Raw genomic sequence first — 24,278 nt, forward strand, 5'->3', positions numbered from 1 at the left:
ATAATATATGCTGTATATGTGTATATTATCTTCACACTAGATTTAAATTTTAAACAAAAAATTTCTCTTGTCAGATAAAAAAGAAAATTATTTAAGTAATACCTTAAATCATGCTTTAGTTATGTGAATGCTTTAAGTTTGTATCTACAATTCTACATTACCATAAACTATTTTATATTTCATTGCCATTTTATTCTTACATTTTTACAAGATATAAAAAAAACTCAAAAGATTATTTTATAAAAATTATTTAAACATCTTTATTTAATAATGAAAAAACACATACCAACATTTTTAAAATAATATTGTGAAATATGCAAAACTGATAAAATGACTGGATATAAACAATACTTTTTAAAAAGCAAAGTGATATAATTAAATTCTTATCTTTTATACTTTGATTTTCAAATTATATATTAATATTCTATATAAATTATTGTTATAGTAACATTAACAATTATTATTTATCAATATTAATAATAATACAATTTATAGAAAATCAACAATTAATAAAGATTCTCAATTTAATTTCAATGATAAAATTACAACAAGTTTGTTCCTTTCTCCAACAAGAAATCAATTTCAATTGTAATGTAATGCAATTATTTTTCTGTGATCATTAAATATATTATAAAAATGTATTTTAAAAAAATATATTCTAATAAAGAGTTTAAATTTTTATTGTTTTTGTGTAGACAAATTTATATAGTGCTTAGGCCTACTTGGTGAAATGCTTTAAGAATCATAGAAAACTTTTGCTAATCCATAGCGGATTCCAAATGCAAATAGACTGCAAACAATCTGAAAATTTTAAAATAATTATAATGAAAATAATAATAGAAATTATTCAAATTATTTCTTTTCTAATTATATAAAGAATAACTATTTTTTCTTGCACCTCTAGAATATTTGAAATAATTTTAAACTAACAGGAAAACAAACAGTATCTGTTGTTGAAAACATTCATTTAATATTACAGTATATAAATATTTCAAATAATTTTTATTAGAAGAAAAACATATATTCAATAAATCAATGGTAAAATTTCCAATTAATGAATATGAATTTTACTAAATATTCTATGTATTTAACAGTCTAAAAATTTCTGTAAAGGATACTATTATTGGTAATTAAATTAAATTATGAATTTATTTGTAAAAATTTTATAACTTACTTGTAAAATTAGCAAAGCTGAAGTTAGTGATCTTTCATGAATAGGGCCTGCAACCTTTATAAAGTAATTTATCAAAGTAAAATTACTACATTCCACCATATTATCATCTTTGATCCCCGATTTGTAATGTATCAATCCCAAATGATAAAATATAAATAATATTAAAGTTGATATGGGATGTAGATCACTAGTTTTGAACTGAAATGTACTCATTTCTAGTTTGTCTGTTTTCTCATTATATCTAGTTAAAAAGACAAAATTAAAACGAATATTTAAACAGAATATATAGATTCAATGAACTTACCTAGGTAGTCTATGCCGAGGACAGGGTACTAAATGAAATATTTGTGGAACAGAAAAGATGAAATTAATGACTTGAGGTATGAAAAACAAAATCATCGTTTTACCAAAATGTCCTAATATTCCTACAACTGCTAGTGTCATTCCCGCAAAATAACAATAAGTATCACCTACAAAAACTTGAGCAGGATACCTAAAAAATATATATTAACATACCTTAATTGTTTAGGTAATCATTTTCATAAATTCCCATGGCAAACATTTAAAAGCCATATTTTATAGAACCATTAAAAATAATTTTTATAATTAAACAGTATAACATAATACACATCTCAAAACCCAATGAGTTAATATAACCGTAGAAGGTTATATCAAAATTTAAAGACTTTTGGAAGCAAAGGCTGGCTTGGGGTCTGGGTGGCACAATTGGTAGCAGTGCACGTCAAGCGGAGGCTGCTGGTTCAAGCCCCGCCCCGGGTCAGTTATTTTCTTCCAGAAGATTCTAAATTATTTATTAAATTATTAAAATAATAATTATTAATTTAGATAAGAGATGGTGCCTAATGCTTACCTAGTACCAAATTTATTTGTATTAATTATTTGATTATAGCCATATTATAGACTAAATAGGTGATTGTTGGGATTATTATATAAACAGTAGAACTTCAAAAATCATTAAACAAATCTGAAAAATGTAATTCCATTAAAAATTTTTCTATCTTTTATTAATATACATACTTTTGTTTTAATATACTAGGTGATCAGAATTAAAGTTGTCCTATTCAGAGGACACTATATATCCAACCAACAAGCTGATTAACACCAAAATTATGATATGTAAATAGAAACACAACCAAACAAACACTTTAAATAATTGGTCTATAACTCTGCTAATTTAATGATTAATACTAAGTAATTTGCTACTAGAGGTAGACATTAGGTGCCATCTCTTAACTAAAGGCTTTGCAATGTTTGATATACTTATAATAAATTAATACAAATTATAAAACTATAGTTACCAATTGAAATATAGGAGCCCTAATGTGGTTCCCAAAAATGGCATCATGAAATAAAGTGAGAATAAATGTGCCTTCCAACTATCACCTAAAAATATACAAATTTTAATATAAAATTTATAAAATTTTTAAGTAGAAAAATAAAAATATCATTAAAAATCTAGAAAAAAATTACAAATATAAATTAGAAATGAATAACGAACCTACTGGAACTGGTATAATAAAGAGAAAACAACACCTTTCTTAAATTCCAGCAAAAGTTTAACTATATAAAAACGTTTTCAACTGATTTCATCAGTCTTCTTCAGTTACTCGAACAAAAAAACAAAAAGAACGAACCAAATTCAAATTTACAAAATCACGAGAATGGAAAGAATTCTCGTGATTGCGCAGACTATGCAAAAACGATGTACCGATAAACGGTAAAAAATGCAAATTCTTGACAAAAAAATGCAGATTCTTGACAAACTATATATAATATCACAATCTTACGTTATCCAATGAATGATTTCCAAGCAGACGATAGCCCATCTGCGTCCTGTGGTTGATGCAATGGGATGTTAATTGTGCCCTATATATTTCTAATTTCTCCAAATGTCTAACGGCCTGTTTAGATCTAGTGGCTTTTATGATGGAAGCACTATCCCAGTGTACCGTGATCTCCTGTTGCTTAGCAAATGCTGCTAGGACTGTGCTGTCAACTGTCCTCTTTTCCAGTATTCAGTAACAAGTGCAGCAGAATTAGTAGAAGAAATCAGGAATACAGACCGTACAGAACACATCTCAGTATTGGATTTCCGTGCGCTTTACCCTTCCATCAAATTGCCACCATGTTTTTGTGCAATTAGGGACTTTTTGCTCCAACAAGTGAACGATGGTAAACTACACGATCAAGTGCTAGAGTTAGTGCATTTAATTTGTTATGGATCGTTGTTTCAATTTGGAGGAAACACGTATGCACAAGGTAAGGGAGTTCCCATGGGTAGTGCCATATCAGGGGACATTTGTGAACTAGTCATAAGAAAATTAGAAGAGAGGATAATTCCAAAGTTCAGCCAGAACATCATTATGTATAGAAGATATGTAGATGACGTCTTAATACTATGGAAGAAAGACCCGGATGTTGTTTCATTCCTACAACAGATGAATGACAACAGTTACGGCCTTACTATAGAGATGGAACAACATAGCAGTAAGGCAGTGCACTTTCTAGACATAGACATTCAAATAGCGAAAAACGGGATACACACAGCGGTATACAGGAAAGTCACAGGCAGCTCAACTTACATACCAGCAGATTCTTGTGACCCGTACAGGTATAGGATGGCAGCATTCAGGTCCCTGGTTAAAAAAACGCACACCCACAGTGCCACACAGGAAGCATTACAGCAGGAAATTGAATACTTGCAGGAAGTGGCAAAAGAGCATGGGTACAGCAGATTGGTACAGCAACTAGAAAGAAATTATGAAAATGGCAGCCGTCTCGATCCACCGGGTAATGGGAATAATGAGAAAGCAGCAAAAAATATCGTACCCCTTTCGTACAACCCAATCTTAGCACCTTTATATAGAAAAATTGTGAAAAGACAAGGGTTCAACATAGCATAGAGGCGATGCCCATCTATGCTTCAACTACTGCGGAATGATAAGGATGGACCAAATAGGGACAAATTTCCTGGGGTATACGCTATCCCAGTAATGGATAATAGATGCAAAAGGGGAATTGGTGTACATTGGATCCACCAAAAGAGCGGTGGAAGTAAGATGGAAAGAGCACCAGAAGGACATTGTACATGGGAGAGCTAACACCTCATTGATGGTTTATGCATCAGATCCGGAAATCATCCCAAACTTCAAGGCCGCGAAACTACTGGCTACCACTAAGCATGCAGATCAAATTCAATGGTTAAAGCAGATGGAAATTTATAAGGCCTTCCAATCATCCCAGCCAATAAATGCAAAAGACAAAGTGAAGTTGTCGCTAGCACGGCAGGCCCTACTGCAAAAAGCAAATATGGAGTAAAGGAAAGGAAAGATACTGCTGGTCTTTTTATTGAAGGGTTTGAGCTTTTTAAGATTTTTTAAGTTTTTAAGATTTATAAAGTGAACTTGGGAATCGTTTTTTTTTGGGTAAATGTTCTACAGAAGCTAATGGAACAATTTTGAATTTTTGAATGGCACACGATTAGGAGTATTAAGTATTCGATTTGTCGGACACTTATTGGAAGAGAATTTAGGCTTGAGAATGGACCCAGAGGGGAGTCTGAAAACGTTCGCCGTAGAAAATGAAATAGACTTGTACTGGTTATTAGGTTTTGTTGGAGTTTTGTTTAGAATTTTTATCACTTTTAGATGTTAATTTAAATATTATGAAAAAGAATTTTCCAAAGCAAGTTTTAATTCTTTAAATTAAGTAAATTTTATGGAGAATTTTTTATTTATCTAAATTATGTAGTGAATTGCAATATTTATATTCATGTCCAACCTATAATGGCAAGTCATTCTTAGACATAAAAGAATTATATGATTTAATATCATTAATTTTTATGTTTATTTAATCTTTATTTTTATCACATCTACGAGTGTGTCTGTTGAGTACAGTTTTTCAACCATGCAGAAAATTGATACGTTGACAAGGAACACTCAGTCAGAGGAAAAATTGTCGTCACTAGCGCAACGCTAGTGACGACAATTTTTAAAAGCTCTTTTTCAATAGAAAAAGAGCTTTTAAATACTTTGATGGAATCAACAACAAGCAATTTTTATGATAAAGTAATTAACGACTTTGTGAAAAATATTGCTGAATAGAGTTAGTTTATAAAAAGTAATAAAAACAAGTTCTTATATCTTTGTTTCATGTCAATTATCTGTTTTAGAATGAAAATAAATAAACTGTTTATTTTTGTCATTTCCAGTATTTAAAATTTTTATAGAAACATAGCTTCCCTATCATCAAATGTCATCGCACGCCACTGATTAACAGTAAACTTTGTCTTAGCTACCCTGTTGTCCTGTTCTCTGCTGGCTATTTTGTTTGCAAAAAAAATTGTATTTAAAAGGCAGTTTTGAATATACAGTATATAGTACAGTTTTTCACTTTTAGACCATGTTTTCATCATACACTTATTTAAAATGAAGTGTTTTGCATTATTGTACAATAAGAGAATGGTTATTGGTTGAATAAAAAAGTGGTCTTTTTAAAGAGATGATCAAATTGCTTTGGTCATATGGACAAAAATTTCATTCTAAAGAAAACTAGTCATATTGGAAACAGTCTCCTAAAATGAATGGTTGTCTTTCATTGTTTCACTGTATATATCTCCGATATTAATCGAAAATAAGTAAATATAAACTTCTTTATTAAATCTGATCATTAAACTTTTATAATTAAAAAAGTTTGTAAAACATCAATGATATAAAAATTTAAATATCAAACAAATAAAATATATTCAAAAATGTAATTACTTACCAAATAATTCAATAATATTAAAGATAATTATTGATGCAGCAATTATTGCTGACTGACCAACTTCTAAACCATTAATTCCTGCAAAAATATTGATTGCATTTGTGCAAAATACAGCAAGCATTCCCATATATACATAATATAATGGACCTAAATTGAAATAAGAATTTATAATTTTGTTTTAAAAATTAATAAAAATATGTCACTCTTTTTAAAAAATAGTAATAGTAATTTAATTTACAACAAAGTCCCCCACCAACTTGGACTTTACATAATTTGGATAAACTTTTTCAAAAAATTGTATAGTAATTTCAAATTACTTGACAATAGAAAAATTATAATTAATGAGAAATTACAATTATAACAAAATCATAATTAACATGTGTTTTTGATATTCAGAAGTCTTTGTGCATTATATTACTGTAGTTGGTAAGTTATATTGATTGAAGTTACAAAGACTGTACATTGATATATACTCTATTGTTGAGAAAGCTTTTGAGCTGACTTCCTGTAATAAATTCAGTAAAATTTCTGTACAGAGATGATTGTAATAAATTACTCTACTGTATATATCCCTTCCAAGTTATCAAACATCCTGCTAATTTGGACAACCTTAAACATCTATTAGTCTGAATTAGTGAGGGGTTTACTATACTAATATAAAATTCTTAAACTACAAGTAAACTCAAAATTAAATTTTATCTTAAAATTTTTATTTTTGATCTTATTTTCAAAATTTTATATTTTTGCTATAAGGATTACAATAATTAAATAAAATACAATTGTGAGGCTCTGGACAGGTCTGAACCTTACTGAAATTAGCGTTAAAATCATTTATTTTTAAGGACAAAATTATGTTTTTTTGAGAAAAAAATAGAAGTTAGAAATAGTTTTAATGAAAACTATGCAAACTTTTAAACAATAGAACAATAAAAAAAACAAAGATTGACTATCTCCGGATAGGAATTGAATTAAACTTCAATTTTAACCTCTTCCGTGCCCCTGAAAGGTTTCGAATTGTCACCAGGTGACAAGAAGAGAGCAATCAGAAAGTAGAATCAGAGGAAATCAGATAAAACCTGAAAATTCAAGGATGCGATGGCTTCTTCTTCCAAAAGTTCCAAGTGACGGATCTATTGTTGTGTGTGTGTGTGTGTGTGTGTGTGTGTGTCTCGTACCCATCTTCGTCTCCGTCTCCTGACCTCGGATTGACATCTTTCCATCAATGGAAGTCGACCGCATTGTCTTGGAGTCATTGAGACGTTGAGGGAACTGGCTATTTGCGACCCAGGGACACTCCAAAGTGAGACTATCTTGAAAAGGAGAGGAAGACCCAGAGGCTGCTGCCAATGTAGAACTTCCAAGATCGCAGAGATCTTGTAAACTTCTTTCGTGCCAAATAAACGGTTTCTTGTGTGGGTGCACCAGGAGGTGGACAGAGTCACACCTCCTTTTTCTCGGCTAACAGGTTGGTGAGACCTGCCCACGGTCAAGATGGCGGTTCGGGTTTGTTACGCTGAGTGGAGTGAGGAAGTGGAGGGGTCCAACGATAGAGCAGCAGCGATACTCAAATAAATGACATTAAAAATTTATAAAAACAACAACAATTTATTAAGACTAAAAGCTACAGTTACAAATGAGGGCGAGATACCGTCACCTAAGTTTATAGTACCCGGAGGGAGAGTTCACACGAATTCAGGGAGGTCATACCTCTTGGTCCGAGTAGGTCTTGTCACAAGTTCAAGGTATCCTCGGCTCGGGTATCCTTTCGTACAACGTCGAGTTCCCTCGGGACAGACAGACTGTTTAACGAACACTACGTAACCGACCCCCTTTCCCTCTCTCGTCACCCCTTTATCTTCTCGGTCACGTTCCTCTCCTCCACCAACCAGCACTATTCGGTTTTTGTTCCTCATGATTCATTTTTTTCTCTGTGGGAACCAAGCAATAAAAAATTTTATTGTTAGCGTTTGGTTCCGATGGGTTCGAATTTTCACACTTGTAACTTAGAGTCTGTCTCAGTGCCAACCCTTTGCGACTGCTCAACCCTCTTGACATTTTTGCACCCTGTCGGCAACCCGACACAATGCAATGATATCAGCTAGTTAACTTACTTAAGATTCAAAACAATTTACAATAAAATGATTAATCTTCATGTGTAGAACACAAAACTTTGAAACTCAAACATTAGAATATTGTTTTAAAAAAGTGATAAAATAAAAAGAAAATTCAATCTAACAATCAAAGCAACAAGTAATTCTTCATAAATGATAATATCACATACAGAATTTATTATACTGTTTCTGTTCTTGTTTCTAATGAATTTTGGAAAAGATTCTGATTTGCATTAGAAGACAACCTGCACTATAAATGATAATTTAAAAGTTTCCAAGTTAGTCAATTATAAAATTAATAAATTTAAGAATATTTGTTCAATTTAATTTTTTCACTATTGATGAGAAAAACTTTATTGTACATGTACATTTAATAGCTTCAGAAAAAAAATTATGCAAAATAACGTAAAAAAAATCTTTACATAGCGTAAATATGTAGGCAACACAAATTTAAGTTACGAGTAGCCATTTACAGATTACAGTACAAGTGATCAATTAGTCATAAGGATTTATATAAAAAACAAATAAATTTTAGAACATTTTTTAAAACATATTTACTTCTATAGACAACATTAAAAAGAATGTTACACATTGCCGTTCTAGGCCTCATGTATGAAATTCTAAAGCAACACAATACACATTTTCTTTATTTCAGTATTACTTTAGAACAAAGTAAGAAGGAAGATAAACTCATGATATATGATGTATCCATAATATAATTAATACAACTGTAAACCAGAGTAGCATGTATGCTAATATTGTATGTCCATATGCCAGAAATTTTTATGGAAAGAAAATTGATTGGATTAGACATCTTTTATGTCAAATAATTTCTTCAATAAAAATGATGATGAAAAAGTTTGCATTAAATAAAAACACCAGCCATTCCAAACTGAGTAAAATTTACATTTATTGTGAAATCAGCTAATTATTATTTATTTTAATTTTGTTTTCGTATTTCAAAAGAATTTTATGTCTATTTCTGAAAAATTAAAATATTCATTAAAAGTATCATGTTATTTTAATACTTAAATGAACTAGCCAGCATTTTGCTATTTTCCTTTTTTATAATTTTATTTAGTTAAAGTAAAAATTTATAAAAAAAGAAAAACTCATTAAAAAATATAAATAAAACATAATTTCAAAAATTTGCATATTGATAACTATTAAATAAAACCTGATTATGAACATTTGAAATAATACTTGTAAATACTATACATTTGAATAATGAAATAATGGTAATAATATGTGATGTGAACTTGTTTGTTCAATCAAATACAAGATGATGATAATCAAGATATCAAATTTCATTTATGCTACATTTTTATAAGTTTATGATCATAACTTATATATATATATATATATATACACACACACAAATATAAATATTTAAAACAAAAAAATATTTACCTAACCATAAATCTGTTCCAAATAACCAATGCAAAGGTTTAGGAAGTAGTACAGTTGTATTATTAAAAGTAACATAATAGACCATTAATAATGGTAAAGATGCCATTGTTGGTAATAAAAGTTTATGACGCCATTTCAAATTCAAGACATCATCTGCAAATCCCAAGAAGAGCATGCAACAAACTGAAAGTAAAGCAGCAACCAATTTGACAAACTGAAAACAATAAGTATAAAGTATTAGAAGTTTTGAATTATTAATTTTTTACTTATATAATATAGTAGAAGTTTGCTAATTCAGAACCTATGGGACTAGAGTGATGCTGGATTATTGAAAATGTCAGATTACTGAATGTGTTTTACTTTTGTAAAATTTGATAAGTTATAAGTAATTCGAACATTACTAGATATTTCTGTATATTTTGTAGCAATGCACATTGCTGTGTTACTTTAGATTTGTTTACACATACCCACCTTAATCAATGATGACAATTCAATGTATGACTCTATCAGTGCAGTGTTAAGAATGACTGAAAAATCTCTAAAAATGTTAATACTCTATTGCACAATATCAACATTCATAATCATTTGTGTGAATATAATATTTATTTTCTAAACATGTACTATATTTTTGTCCAGGATCTTTAGCATATTCTGTTCCAAATATTGATTGTGGATTACTAGCATGCTGGATTATTATTGGACAATTCCAGATGCTTTTTTAAAGGATACCATATTATCAGACATTGTAGATTATTGGGTGCTTGATTAACAAACTTCTACTGTAAATAAAAAGTATTGTTTTATTTTAAAAATAAAATTTTTCTCTAAAAACTTTTTAAGATATTTATAGCTCACATTCCTGTGAAATATTTTTCTTATTAAAATATAAGAGTTTATATCTTAAGAAAAATGAGTAAAAAGAAAATAAGAAAATTCTTAATTATATCTTATAAAAATTTTTTGTTATTAAGATATATAATTTGATTTTAAATGTTCGCGTATTATAAAGCAAATTAGCAAAAATTTAAAATCAGTTATAATTTAACTTTCTGCTTCTGTTCTGTTTTTCAAATATCAATTTGTAACCAGTTCAATTTGTGTTACAGTAATAGAAAAATTCAATGCATCCATTCACCTTCCTTTTTGATATCAAACTTCCTGTTATTTCTACTTTACTCAGTTCTCTTCTATTTCCTGTTACCAATTTAATAAACCCTTACATATCATAAAAAGTCTATTTTCTGTATATTATTATTTCAAACCTATAAACATGTACATATTCAGTATTCATATGTGATTACTGATATCCTTCTCAGTGCTTTTTTTATTGTATGTTTCATGGTAAAACTTAATTTGCTTACATATTTATAATTAGTATACATCATACAAAACCTTAGGTTAGGTTGCATTAGATTTTCTATTACTGCAACACAACTGCAAGCTATTTTATAAATATATAAGCATATACAAATAGAAAAAGTTATAAAATTATGGAAAATACCTAAAATATTTTAACTAGAATGAACGTTATTGTTTTTCAAAAAATAATAATTAAAAACAGATAATAAGTAGATAATAAGTATAAAATTATGAAAAAATGCAATACTTTTAAAGATGTTCCTTTATTATTGTCTTACTGAAAAATTAACATATGAAAATAAAAATATGGTTTAAAAGTGAATTATAATATTTCTGAGTTATTACATAATTTAATATGCAATGTTATATAGTAAAACAAATTATATGAGTAACTAAGTAGATAAATTTTATACATTTTGTAAACACGTTGCATTTATTTTTATGTATTTATATAAATAAAATGAATGCAAAGTATTTACAAAATGATTTCAGATAATATTTATTATGGTATACTGTAAGCATTTTCATGAATTTTAATGTCTATATTTTAATGAAAATAACACATCATACTAATTAGGTCATCTAAAATATATTCTATGTTGAAGATAAATATATTTGATAAAGTATACATTGGAAAATTATTTTAAAGAAATTTTAAATTTTATCATAAAATAAGTACCATATTGCAATTTCCAATAAAATATAATGTTTATTTTTTGTTGAAAAGTTTTTCAATATTAATACCAGTGATTATCATAATTATTCTGTAAAGACTACTTCAAACTGAAATCAATTTAAATAGTACAAATTTTGATTAGAAGTTTTGTTAACATTGAATTATTTAAATCTTACTTCATCATGAGGAAATGGATCATGTGTATTTGTAGTCCAGGACTGAATAAAAGGTATAGGTATAAAAAGGAACATCACCATAAGAAAAACAGAACCTGAAATGACACCTGCTGCTTCTGGACTGTAAAAGAAAAATTAAAACATTAATGTAACAGGGTAATTACATAATTTTATTATTAAATAAAAATTTGCATTTAAATAAAATTAATGTACAGTAATGTTTTTAATAATTTCATTTAAATGTGAATCTTTATTTTTAAAAAGTATCAAAGTACATATTTATATCAAACAAAAACTAAAATTCCTTATTTTCTATTGTAAATTTAAGATTTAAACTGTTATAATATTAATAATTACATTTTAAAAATTCATATGTCATTATTATTGTCAATTTAAACATAATTCAAACTAAAGTATCAAAAAATTTAAAATAGTGAAAGTTTGCAATCTTTCAATTTGCAATTGAAAAGTTCTATGGAATAAGGCAGGTAGCTAAGTGCATTTAGATATCTTTCTCAATTTTATTATTTTATTATACATATTGAATAGAATTTTAAGATGTGGATATTCTCCTTGTTATAATAGGCACTTTACTGAAATGTATTTAAAATTCACACTTAACTGACTTCACAACAAACCTCATTAAAAAAAAAAAATTTGTTTTTTTGCAAGAATTCTTGAAAACATCAAAATTTAACTTAGGTGCCCTTTGTTCATACAATTCCTCAATCATTATTTTGTTTAAAAAATTTACCACTTATCATATGTTAATATTGAACTTAATCACTATGCAGGGAATTCTCCCTTTTTTTTTAGAACAAATCTTATAATATACAGCATCGCATAAAATTATTGAATTCAGATATCATAATCAAGTTCTAAAATTTAAATATTAGAATTAACAAATAGTCTTTTCTATTGCTGATAATCAGTTTATCTTTTGTGATCATTCTATTTATCTTGATCTTTTACTTTATGTATAAAGTTGTATATCTGAAAATCTTTATAACATATACTAGCTGTGTGCATTCAGCATTCAGCTCAGGCTTTTGAGGGACCCATTCTTAACTTTATATATATATTTGTTGCGTAAAGGATTCTATACCATCCAATGTGTCTGTACCAAAAATTTGGTATAAATATTCTTTGACACCTTAGAAAAAATACTGTTAGGTCCTCACCCCCAACCATCCCTAAAGCCCACTTCCTGATGACTTTAGTCAATCAATTTTTTTGTGTTCTGCAGTTTCATTATCATAAATGCTTAGGTCAATAAATATACACTTTAATCATTAAGATTATTATTTTTATCACCTTCTCCCAACACAACCTCACTCCTCAAAGGCCCAAGAAACACTAGACACACTAAGCTAGTTTACTTCTTTGCATTTTCTAAACTGCAAGTTCATTCAGGATAAAGTTCATTCCAATTAACTTGTTTATAAAAGCCAAAATAATGGTCAACAATGTTTAACAACAGCAACATTGTTATAAACACAATGTTAAATCTATGAAAAAATAAAAATAATATGTAATTTTATTTTATTTAAATTTATTAATGTTAGAAAATAATGCAAAACAGTCAAAAATTAGCAAAAAAAAGCAGGAATAGTTAAAAAGCTAAATCATTAGATGGTACACAAGGCTTTCTCAGTATTAAGATGTTTTAACTTTATAGAAATAATTTACTCCCAAAACCTGTATACCTCAAATCATGGACTGTCAATTACAATTTCAAAATTTGATGACTAAAATTGATAGAATAAACTGTAGTTCAGGAACATCTCTTGCAATACAGTACATAATTGCAATTAATGCTGCTTTTCTTTCACTGGCTATTAAATTGGCTTGCATCTCATTGGCTGAAGAAAGTCAGACATCAGAAACTATTGACAAACTATTTCTATTAAGGTATGTCAAAAATATTTATACCTAATACAAGTATATACTGTACTTGCTTTTGTAGTAATAACATACTGTATCTCCAATCAAACCTATTACTGCTTACTGTGGAATCTCTATATCTTGAAACCTGTCTATCTCAAATTTTTTTCATTCCTGTAAGATTCAAGATAGACAGGGTTAACTGCATTTTCATTTGGTTCTGTATTTAAGATATAATTTGAAAGCTTTTTCTAGAGATGATTAAACACCAACAGTATTTTATATTATTATACTTATTGTTGTCAAATTCTCAACTTTATATTTTAATTAAACTTTGGATTTGTTATTTCTCTATAATGCTTGTCTTTTGTAATTACTACACTTAAAATAGTTAATTTTACTAATCTATTACAATATCTTCTGCTGTGCTTAAAATTTTTGAAATATACTTTTATAAATATTTATATTTTTCACTAAGCAATTATATCCTGAATAGCATTATGGTCTGAAAAACATGCCAACTACAACAAACTAAAACATTATTTTAAAGAGCTTTGAAATAAGCAATATAAATGAATTTATTTTTCTATCTAAGATGAGCTGTTAATTTTGTAATCCTATATATGTTAATTACAGTATTATTACATGTTTTTATGCATTCTTTTCTTTGATTTGTTCATTAGTCCTAGTTTTTTTTACTATTGAAATTAAATTTAAATTAAAACTTGAAATTCCTAGATTTCTTGCCAGTTCTAATATTTCATAAAAATCTATTTTGAATTCCCTAATTTTCCAATTTACATCAACCTAAAACTTCATTGCCTAAATTTTGTATCTCTTGCTTATGCAGATGACAAAAACTTATTAATAATGACCCTTTGATTTTTTCAATTATGTTTATATAGAAGTTAATAAAATTGAAAGATAAATAGAAAACATGAAAAAACAAGCCATACTTCAAGCACTTTTGAGTACAATCAGGAAGACAGCTTCTATAACTGAATATGACCACACAAAAAAAAAATTATTTCTACATGATCATATTCAATTAGAAAAATCATTACCTTTATAAGGTTACATTCAAAGCACTCAAAATAAACTTGTTTTTTCACATTTGCAAATATGAATACATCAATGAATTCTTTGCCTCATTTTCTTAATTTAATTTCCAAATGAATGCAATGTTTTTACATGTTTTTTTCCTTTTTTGAAAAACCTGAAAATATTCCTGTTTCATACCCAACAACATTTAATACTCATGTTATTGATATTAATAGCCAGGTACAATATATGACTGCAAGTTAATTTTCAATTTTCATATGAAAAAATAATTAAATTCTACCTAGTTGTCAAGGAATGAAGTAGAAAAAATACAGATCCATTTTGTGTTAATCTATACTATCTGTACTGTTCTTCACATACTTTCAATCTCTTGGTGACTATTGTTTATCTGTTTGATCTTTGTCAAAAGTTACAAATAAATTTGATAAAGATCATTTTGTTTTATAAATTTAGTAATTTACTTTTTACGGATTTCGATTAATTAATTCAATTTCATTTGTATGTTGTTATTGAACAATCTAATCTATTTCACCAACTATTATTTTATCAACATTTATCGTAAATAATAACCATTCGTTTATTATTTATTTTAGATGTAATTAATAATAACCAGTCTATTGAAGATGTCTAATGTTGAAGAGACTACATCAGTTAAGAACCTTTTTCCTGGATGAAAGCTGCAAGTGAACTTTGTAGGGTTCCTGCAAGCTGCATACATTTTCTTCTTATAAGTATATTGTTATATTGGAGTATATTGTTAGGTAAATAGTAAATATATGCTAATGATATGCAAACTAATATACAAATTACCTAATATGTAGCTAATTCTCATATGTCACAAATATCAGCCAATTAAGATTGCATAGTGGAACGAGGCAAAAAACAAGAAAATAAAATTACATTGCCAAAGCCTCGGGGACACATATTAAGAACTCGCAGGCCGTTCGTCACTGCTCACCAGTGGCCAAGTAGATAAAACTACCGAACACTGGTAGTTGGTCAAGATTTCATTCATGCCTTGACAACGGACTGGCCATGTGGAGTTTCCAAATTTTCTTCTCATTTGTAACACTTAAACATGGATGAGTTTCTCATAGAAAGTTCTCCTAGGAGGCATCCCACCTCAGCAGATTGTACACGGCAATGCAACTCGTGGGCAAATAAAAACCATTTATCACCGAACCAGATATTATCCAGTAATTATGATTAAATCAAATTAAATTAGAGACACTAAACACCACCACATATTTTCTCATGTTCGATCTTAATCTAATATAATTTTGTATATTTATTTCACATTTTTCAACCACGTCTTCACATGCAATAACTATTTTCTATACCATGTAAATTTCTATTCAGCCTACAGTGGATGATCATATTATTAGAGCCACTTGTTAAAACTGACAAATAATCAGTAATACTGTAAACATTTCAATACAAAATTCATAATCAAGTCTTATTACTATTTTTTTGGTCCTAGCAGATACTTACGTTTCAAATTAGTTGATTATTTTATCATTGGCAACAATAACCATTAATAGCACTCCATTTTGCGATAACAGTCATTCAACAGTTTGTCGCTGTTTGAGTACCATCTACTTAATTCATAGTTTTTGTGTTTTGAAAACGTTTTATTGACTTGTTGTGGGGATAATATTGTTGTTAAGGTATGTAATGTTTAATATGATGTTATAATGCCATTTTATATAAAAGTTGTTACAATTATGAGCTTTTCATTATTTTTAGGTTATTTTAGTCATAGGGAAAGTTAATGACCTCACCCCTAGGAAAATTAGTGAAATTAAAACTCATTTTAAATACTGAGCATTCAAATAGACAAATTGCATCAATTGCAAGCGTTTCAAGACCTTCTGTTGATAGAATTAAGAAGAAACTCGACACTAATGTGGATTTAATTTTGAACTGAAAGGGGAAATGTGGCCGAAAAAAAATAACTACACCCAGAGATAAGCGTCAAATAAGAAATATCCGTATGGAGAACAGAAAGACACCTCTGAAATTGTTGGTAAAAAATATTCAGGATGCTAATATAAATATATCACCAATGACAACTCATCATTGTCTTAAAGAACTTGGGTTTGCGTGTCGGCATCCAGCAAAAAAACCGCGGCTTACACCCACTATGATGGCGAAGCGATTGCAATGGGCAAAAGATCACAAAAACTGGACTGTTCAAGATTGGGAAAAGGTAAATCTATGGTTTTGTACCAAATTATAAATTAAATGCCTTTTTTTTTATCATATTTTGAAGGTTTTAATGACTGCTGATTTTTTCCTGTTTGTTTCTCTGACGAGTCTTTGATTCAGATTCTGTCTGATAAATCAGAATTTGTAAGGAGACAAATTGGGGAGAAGTACCGCGATGACTGTATAGTAAGAAGAGTAAAACACCCTCTAAGCATTATGGTGTGGTCTGTCTTCATATATTGGTCCTGTCTCATTGTGCCCTCTACGATGTACAAGCGGCCAGTACCTTAGCCACTTGTACATCGTAGAGGGCACAATGAGACAAGACCAATATATGAAGGTCTTAGACACCAAGATGCTTCCCCAAGTTGAGGAATGGTATCCAAATGGTGACTTTTTGTTTATGCATGACTCTGCTCCTTGCCACAAGACTAAATAGTCACAAAATACCTGGAAGATAAACAAATTGAGGTTTTGAAATGACCTGGAAACTCCCCAGACCTTAATCCTATAGAAAACCTTTGGGAGCTGCTAAAGAGAGAAGTTTCCAGGAATCTTATCACCAACAAGCGGCAATTGATAGAGCGTTTAATAGAAGTGTGGCACAGGAGTAAAGAAATAAAAAAAAATTGCTTGAAATGCATACAAAGTATGCCTAGAAGAATTGAAGCAGCAATTGCTGCAAAAGGCAGTTCAACAAAACATTAAATATCAATATATTTTTCTACATTTATTTTTAGTTCTAGAAATATAAATATAAACACCTGATTTGTATTTTTATTTTATCAATAAGACCCCTTAGAAATAAGTAAATAAAGAAATTTAGACATTTTTCTTAGTTTCATGCTTTTATTCTGGTGTAAGTTGAAAAAATGTATTTTTTACATCGTGGCTCTAATAATATGACCACCTACTGTATATATATACACAAATGAAATTTGGAAACAGATTAATCATTCTGTTAATGTTTCTTTCTTGTATCTTGTTTATTATGTAATGATTTTTATAAAATCAATAAATATAATCTATATGTATAAGAATACATGCACACGACGTTACAGGAGAAATGAAAAACAGTCAGCATACAGTACTTTCATTTGATATTCAGTAATTACTATTAAATTAATAATTATCGAATATTACATTATCAAATGTGAGTAAAACAGCATTAAATACTTTGATGTAATTGTATGTTTTCATGATAAGTATTGTGTGTAACACTTGTTTTGTATCTTAGCTTTGTAAAATCATTATTGAATTTGTTTTACGGTAACGCAACGAAATAAAACTGAAAACTTACATAAGCTCTTTAGATTTTTTACTCATATCCATTCCTGATAAGTGAGCCTTTATAAACATTTCTCTAAATTTCGGTATAATTCTGAAAGTAGCTATAAAACCTACTACAGACATTACAAAACTAGTTATAATTGTTAAAATCATGGTTTATATATTTAATATTAAACAAAAAGCTATAGTTTTGTAATAAATAGTTCCATTTGAAGCAAAAACGTTTCACCGTGGCACTTAAACCACGCATACACCTGATCGGAAAGATCGACTAAACTTACGTCACGCTTCACATCAGATGTTTTCTGGTTGGAGAAAAGATATCACGTGATAACATTGATAGAAAGAAAAATTCCTAAAAATTTTTATAAATACTGTATTAACATGTTTATGTAAATTATAAAATATCATAATAAGTTATAATCTTCAAAATATATATCAGACATGGGCAAATGCGGCTCTTTTTGAGTTATATGCGACTCTTGCTGAAAGTGTTAATTTCTGTTGTTTTATTATTGTTTTTACAATTTTATTTTTATAATTTTGTGAAAATATGTTTATTAAAAAAATTCAATATTTTTTAAATATATTTATATTATATAATAAAATCGCGCGCCTTACCATACTATCCGCCACGACAGTACAGAACTGCGGCTCCCATGCATTTTGCAAAACCTACATTTCGGCTCCCACTGAACTATTGCTTGCCTACCCCTGATATATTATTGAATAATAAAATAAACTTTATTCTCTCTGTTGGTATTAAAAAGGTCTCTTTGTCAAGCACACCCTGGATGACAGCTACATGGCCGAGCTGTTAAGGTGGCAGCCTGGGGGACCCGAGATAGTAGCCAAAGAGAGACGGCCGGATGGCCGAGCGGTAAAGGTGGCAGCCTACCGCTCTGGGGGACCCGGGATCGAATCCGAACGGGTCGAATAATCCCCAGGAATTTTTCGGGGGGTGGTCCGTTCGGATATGTCGGGCCCCGTCCCTCACCATCCGGTCGCCCCATTGTGGGCCTGGCCGAACCCATAATGGGCCTACTAAAAGAGGCCCTCTTAGTGCCCACAGGGCGGAAAGAGTTAAAAAAAAAAAAAAAAGTAGCCAAAGAGACTGAAATCTCCATATTAACCATCAGACAAGACAAGACTCGAGATAGAATCTGGGCGGATAAAAAAAAAAAAAAAACAGGAAATTTTGGCTCCATCCGGTTATGTCCGTCCTCAACACCCGGCCGTCCCATTGTACCGTTGGTCGAACCCATAATGGTCTTGATAAAAAGGTTCGGCGAGGCCCACAATGGGCAATCGGCTCTAGGTCATTTTAACGTAAGCAATTAGACTCTTTAATTATTATTATTTTAAATTTTGTCTGTTGTGAGAACATGTTATATAGCGGGAGTGTAATAAAATAATAACTATATTGTTTACGAAGTACAAAAAAGTTCAGTTTTACCATTCGGATGTTTTTATTGTTATCCGAACCTAGTTGAATTGCAGCGAACAATTACCTTTTCGAGGGTACTGTCCGCATGTCCGGCGGGTTCTACATCGATCCGCTTTTTTTCACTAATATTTTCAATTGCTAATATGGCAACTGCCAACTTCAATTGCCAATATGGAAAGATGGCACGTTGTAATCTATGGGCAGAAGACCGGGAGTAAAGTCTATCGCAGAAGGTAAATGGTTAAACCAAACCTAGATGCTTCGTGTATTAAGATCTGTATTTTAAAGAAGTCCAAACAGATTTATAGAACTTAGAGTCAAATCGAACAAAATCCTTCCTTAATTTTAAAAATGAAGAGATGAGAGTTTAAATACTTTTTAATTAAGTTGTTTTGTTTCTATGATTATTACCGAATTAAACACGCGGGTTTGTCTTGAATTTATTTGACAGCTTACCACGTGCTTCGTTACGATTTATTTCTTACTAATTAGACTACTATTTTATCATTAGATCTACACTTTAAATCGCATTTATTGTTTATTGCAATTTTGTTCGTTCTTTAAAAAAAAGAAACTTAAAAATAAATCAATTAATTTCTTTAAATAAATTAGTAATCTAGCTCAGTGGAACACCCAGAGAGGGGTCAAGATGCCCTGGCACCCCAACGAAAAAAAGGAAAGAATAACATTACAAAATTTTTCAAAAGTGTTTTCCTAATTAAAATTCTGTATGTTTATATTTATATCGTGTCGTCTCTTCTTCTCTTCTATAAGACTTATGGGTTAATGTTACCTATGGTTCCAAGATGGCGGCTCGTCTCTGATTCCAGCAAATAGAAGAAGGGAAACAGTGAGGACGCACGTTCTAACCTAACCTAACCTATTCTAATAAATTACCATAATTATTACCAACAAAATTATTAGAATAGGTTAGGTTAGCCTAGAACGTGCGTCCCCGCTGTTTCCTTCCTGGAATCAGACAAGCCGCCATTTTGGAACCATAGGTAACATTAACCGACTTATGAATTAGCGGTCACATAAAATGGAAATGTTATTGAATTCGCATTAAAAAGTTTTTATCTGTTCAACTCGGATTCCCAAGATTACGTCCTGAGTGTGTCACTGATCCAGCTCGCAGTGTTCTCGACAAATTCGTGATGGTCGTGAAGAATTTCAGTGCCCACACGTGTAGTGAATTTAATTAATATGCGTATATATTATTGAAAATTATTGTGGAATATAAAACAGTTTCATCGACAAAAACATACTGATCAGTTTTAATTTACATTTTTATTGATCATCAAAATAAGGAGAAAATTAAGAATTAATCTACCACGCTGTATTTTGCTTTATCTGAAATATATATAAAAAAATTGATTAAATGTTTTAATAGTTTCTTTTAATAAGTACATACTGAAACTGAAGACTTACAAATATAATCTATAAAGTCTACAAAGTCTATAAATCGGGCTTTCTATTCCCGGAAAAAAATATAGAAATAGCAATTTTAAATATTATGAGGCTTAACAAAAATCTGAATTTTTTTTTTATTTTTTTAGAAGAGATTGTGAGGCGTATCAATATTTCCTTATATCCAGTGGCGTGCCGTCATTGGAAGCGATGGAAGCGCCGATTCCACCTTCCAATGACCTTCCCTTGAATTTTATAAAATATAAATTTTCATATTTTAACGTACTTTGCATTAATTAAAATTAATATTTTATTATAACCTCATTGTGTATTTTTTACAAATTTCTATACTACATGTGAAAAAAACGATAAGATTGCTATTGTATATTCGAATTATTCGGTGGCGGAAGGAATGTCGAAACCGGGTCAGTTTCCAATCAGCCAGATTATATAGGCATTGACACATGCGGTTTACAGAGCACCAACCTCACCCGGTTTAGCTGGTAGAAGCAACACACGCATAAAGCTTCTAATTTTATATCCCGGACCGGTTGTGGGCTGTTAGCCGCCTGCCTGCTAGATATTCGGCCGCCCTCACCCGATTATGTGAATCACGAGTAGACTAGATCAACGGCGGACAACCCCCGGCCCGCGGGCCAGCTACGGCTCGCGAAAAGTTCCTATCCGGCCCGCGAAATCTTTAATAGATTATTAAATTGCAAAAATAACTAATTAATAGTTATTTTTCCAATTCTTTGTAATTTTCGAAAACGATAAGAGAAATAAACGTAGTAATGAACTTTTTATTTATTTATTTCATATTTGCAGACTAAAAAAATTACGAGTCACGAGAAGGCGTCAATTAACTACTACGGCCCGCGGAAAAAACGTAAAATTTATTCTGGCCCACGTTATAAAAAAGGTTGCCCACCCTAGACTAGATTTATAATTTAACCCAACCGATAGGAGTTTACTGGCATGTTTTTATGATAGTTCTGTATAGTTGACAGGAGTTTAAAAAAACTCCATTAAAATATTTGATATATTTATTCCGCGTTTATTCAGCTCTCCCATCTTATATTACTTACGGATTTCAATGTTAAACCGGTGATATTGCGATTTAGTATGCCCCATCTGTAAGGGGATGCAGAAAAAACGTGTACAATTCTAGTACAGTGTTAAAAATTAACTGTTACTTTGGCAGCATCATTTACAACCAAATTTAATGAATGAGACATACAATGGTACAAAAAAAAGCTCTAGAATTTATTTTCCTTAAATTTACAATTTATATATCCGTTGTCATAAAAATTTGTCTTTCCACTGTTTTCCCAAGACTACAGGTATTCAAGTACAAAGTAACTGGTTTCAACTTATTTCTACTAAGAAGTAGTTAAATAATTAAGCGATTAGGGAATTAGAAACATAAATAAAACCCCGATGAAAGAGCCGAAATTTTACTTAAACAGAAGCTTAACCGAGCCAATCTCTTGCCGAGTACAGTGGGGTCTGATCTCTTCATAATATTAGATGTAATAAAGACAGAAATTTTTCCAGTTCAACGAGAGTGACCGAAAAGTTGTAAATTTTGGAAGTTTCCGTGAACACTTGGTCCTAAAACGAATTAGTTAGAAAACGAACGACGGACAATCTGTTAAGTTTAACATATTTAGATTTTTACAGCTATGGTGAGAAACGTTTAAAATCTACCAGTAGCGTGCCGTGACATTTGATGATAGGGAAGCTGTGTTTCTGTAAGAAGCCGACTTCCAGGGGCAATCAGTTAATTGTGCGTTAGTGATGGTCTAGGGTCCATTCGTTCGTGCGTGGTGGCGGAAGAGACGTATCTGACAAAAACCGACCAAAAAAAAAAAAAAAACATAAAACAAACATATACTATGTACAAGATAGTTTGCTTTAAAACAATCGGCCGTTCGGACATCCCGGGCGTCAATGTGGTTCTTTCGATGGTCGATCGGTGGCGGCCCCGGGACAGTGGCGTTGACAAGTCTGTAGGGCACGGGGAGACTTCCTCTGTTGGCGTCGGGGACACGGTCTAAGTCCGAAGTGGCACGGGTTACGGGTTGGCACAATAGACGAGAAATTGTATTTTTTTTTTTTGCTGCGCGCGCGTTGACATACGGCGTTTTGATTATTCGGAACGTTAACCGAGTGCAAGGTGTCCTCGATTGTCAGGGATTATATCAATCTCCGTTCTTTCTTTCGTCCATTTGATTGGTCGTTCTCCCTCAATCACGCTTCCCGAGTGGTTGGTCCCTGGTTACTAAACGTAACGAGATTCTTACCTGGAGCGCAAGAAAAGTGAAAATCGAAGATGAATTCGATCTTCCACCGATGACAGGACGACTTCCTTCCGCGATTTATGGTTTCCGCCTGGCAGTTTGATATAAACAATGAGTGTCCGACTACAAATGACGTTTACCTGTTTTTTTAAACTAATCAATTTTTCTCTAAATTAACCGTTTTTTCGCGTCTTTTGTGACGGGTCAGACCTGTCCGGTACATGACATTTCCATAAAAGTTTTAAACAAATACCGGAAATGACAAAAATAAACAATTTACGTATTTTAGTTCTAAAATACAAATAATACATACATAATACAAATTGACACGATACAAACAATAATAGAAAACCTTGTTTTTTTTATTTTTTATAAACTAACTCTATTCGGCGATTTTTTTCGGCAAAGTCGTTAATTACTTTATCATAAAAGTCGCTGGTCGTCGACTCCATCAACGTATTTAAAAGCACTTTTTCTATCGAAAGCAACGCTAGCGACGACAATCTTCCTCCGACCGAGTGTTCCTGGCCAATGTATGAATTCGCATCGTGGTCGAAAAACTGCGCTCAGCAGACCCACTGGTAGATGGTCTCGTAAAAATTAACCATATTAAATTATATAATTATTTTAGTACGTCTTTGTTCGGATCGACATTAATTATAATGTGTTTTATGTCTAAGAGTTACTTGTCAATATAGTCCGGACACGAATATAAATATTGCGATTCGCTACGTAATTTAGATAAATCAAAAAATTTCCCATATAATATACTTAATTCAAAGAATTAAAACACGCTTGGAAAAATTGTTTTTCATAATATTAAAATTATTAACATTTAAAAGTGATAAAAATTCTAAAGATTTTCTGACAATATAATTACAGTATAATTAAAAGAAAATTATAATTAAGTATAACTTTGCGAAGAAACGTACATAAAAATAACATTGAACACTCTTTACTTTTTAAATCTTAAACAATTCACG

At 30.4% G+C, this 24,278-nt stretch overlaps 1 protein-coding gene across 1 annotated transcript; it reads right to left on the bottom strand.

Moving 5' to 3' along the window:
* Positions 1 to 510: 510 nt before the first annotated feature.
* Alg7 (Alg7 dolichyl-phosphate N-acetylglucosaminephosphotransferase) lies at positions 511 to 18,415 on the bottom strand. Its single transcript, XM_067271067.1, has 8 exons — positions 18,146 to 18,415; positions 11,692 to 11,812; positions 9,481 to 9,694; positions 5,960 to 6,106; positions 2,494 to 2,578; positions 1,479 to 1,667; positions 1,175 to 1,415; positions 511 to 801 (listed from the first exon to the last, which is right to left on the bottom strand). Exons 1-8 carry the CDS (start codon positions 18,286 to 18,288, stop codon positions 736 to 738), a joined length of 1,206 nt encoding a protein of 401 aa, XP_067127168.1. The 5' UTR covers positions 18,289 to 18,415; the 3' UTR covers positions 511 to 735.
* Between the last annotated feature and the right edge of the window lie 5,863 nt (positions 18,416 to 24,278).

The sequence above is a fragment of the Centruroides vittatus genome, unplaced genomic scaffold, assembly GCF_030686945.1.
Source record: "Centruroides vittatus isolate TY-2023 unplaced genomic scaffold, ASM3068694v2 contig_391, whole genome shotgun sequence".
Taxonomy (NCBI): Eukaryota; Metazoa; Arthropoda; class Arachnida; order Scorpiones; family Buthidae; genus Centruroides; species Centruroides vittatus.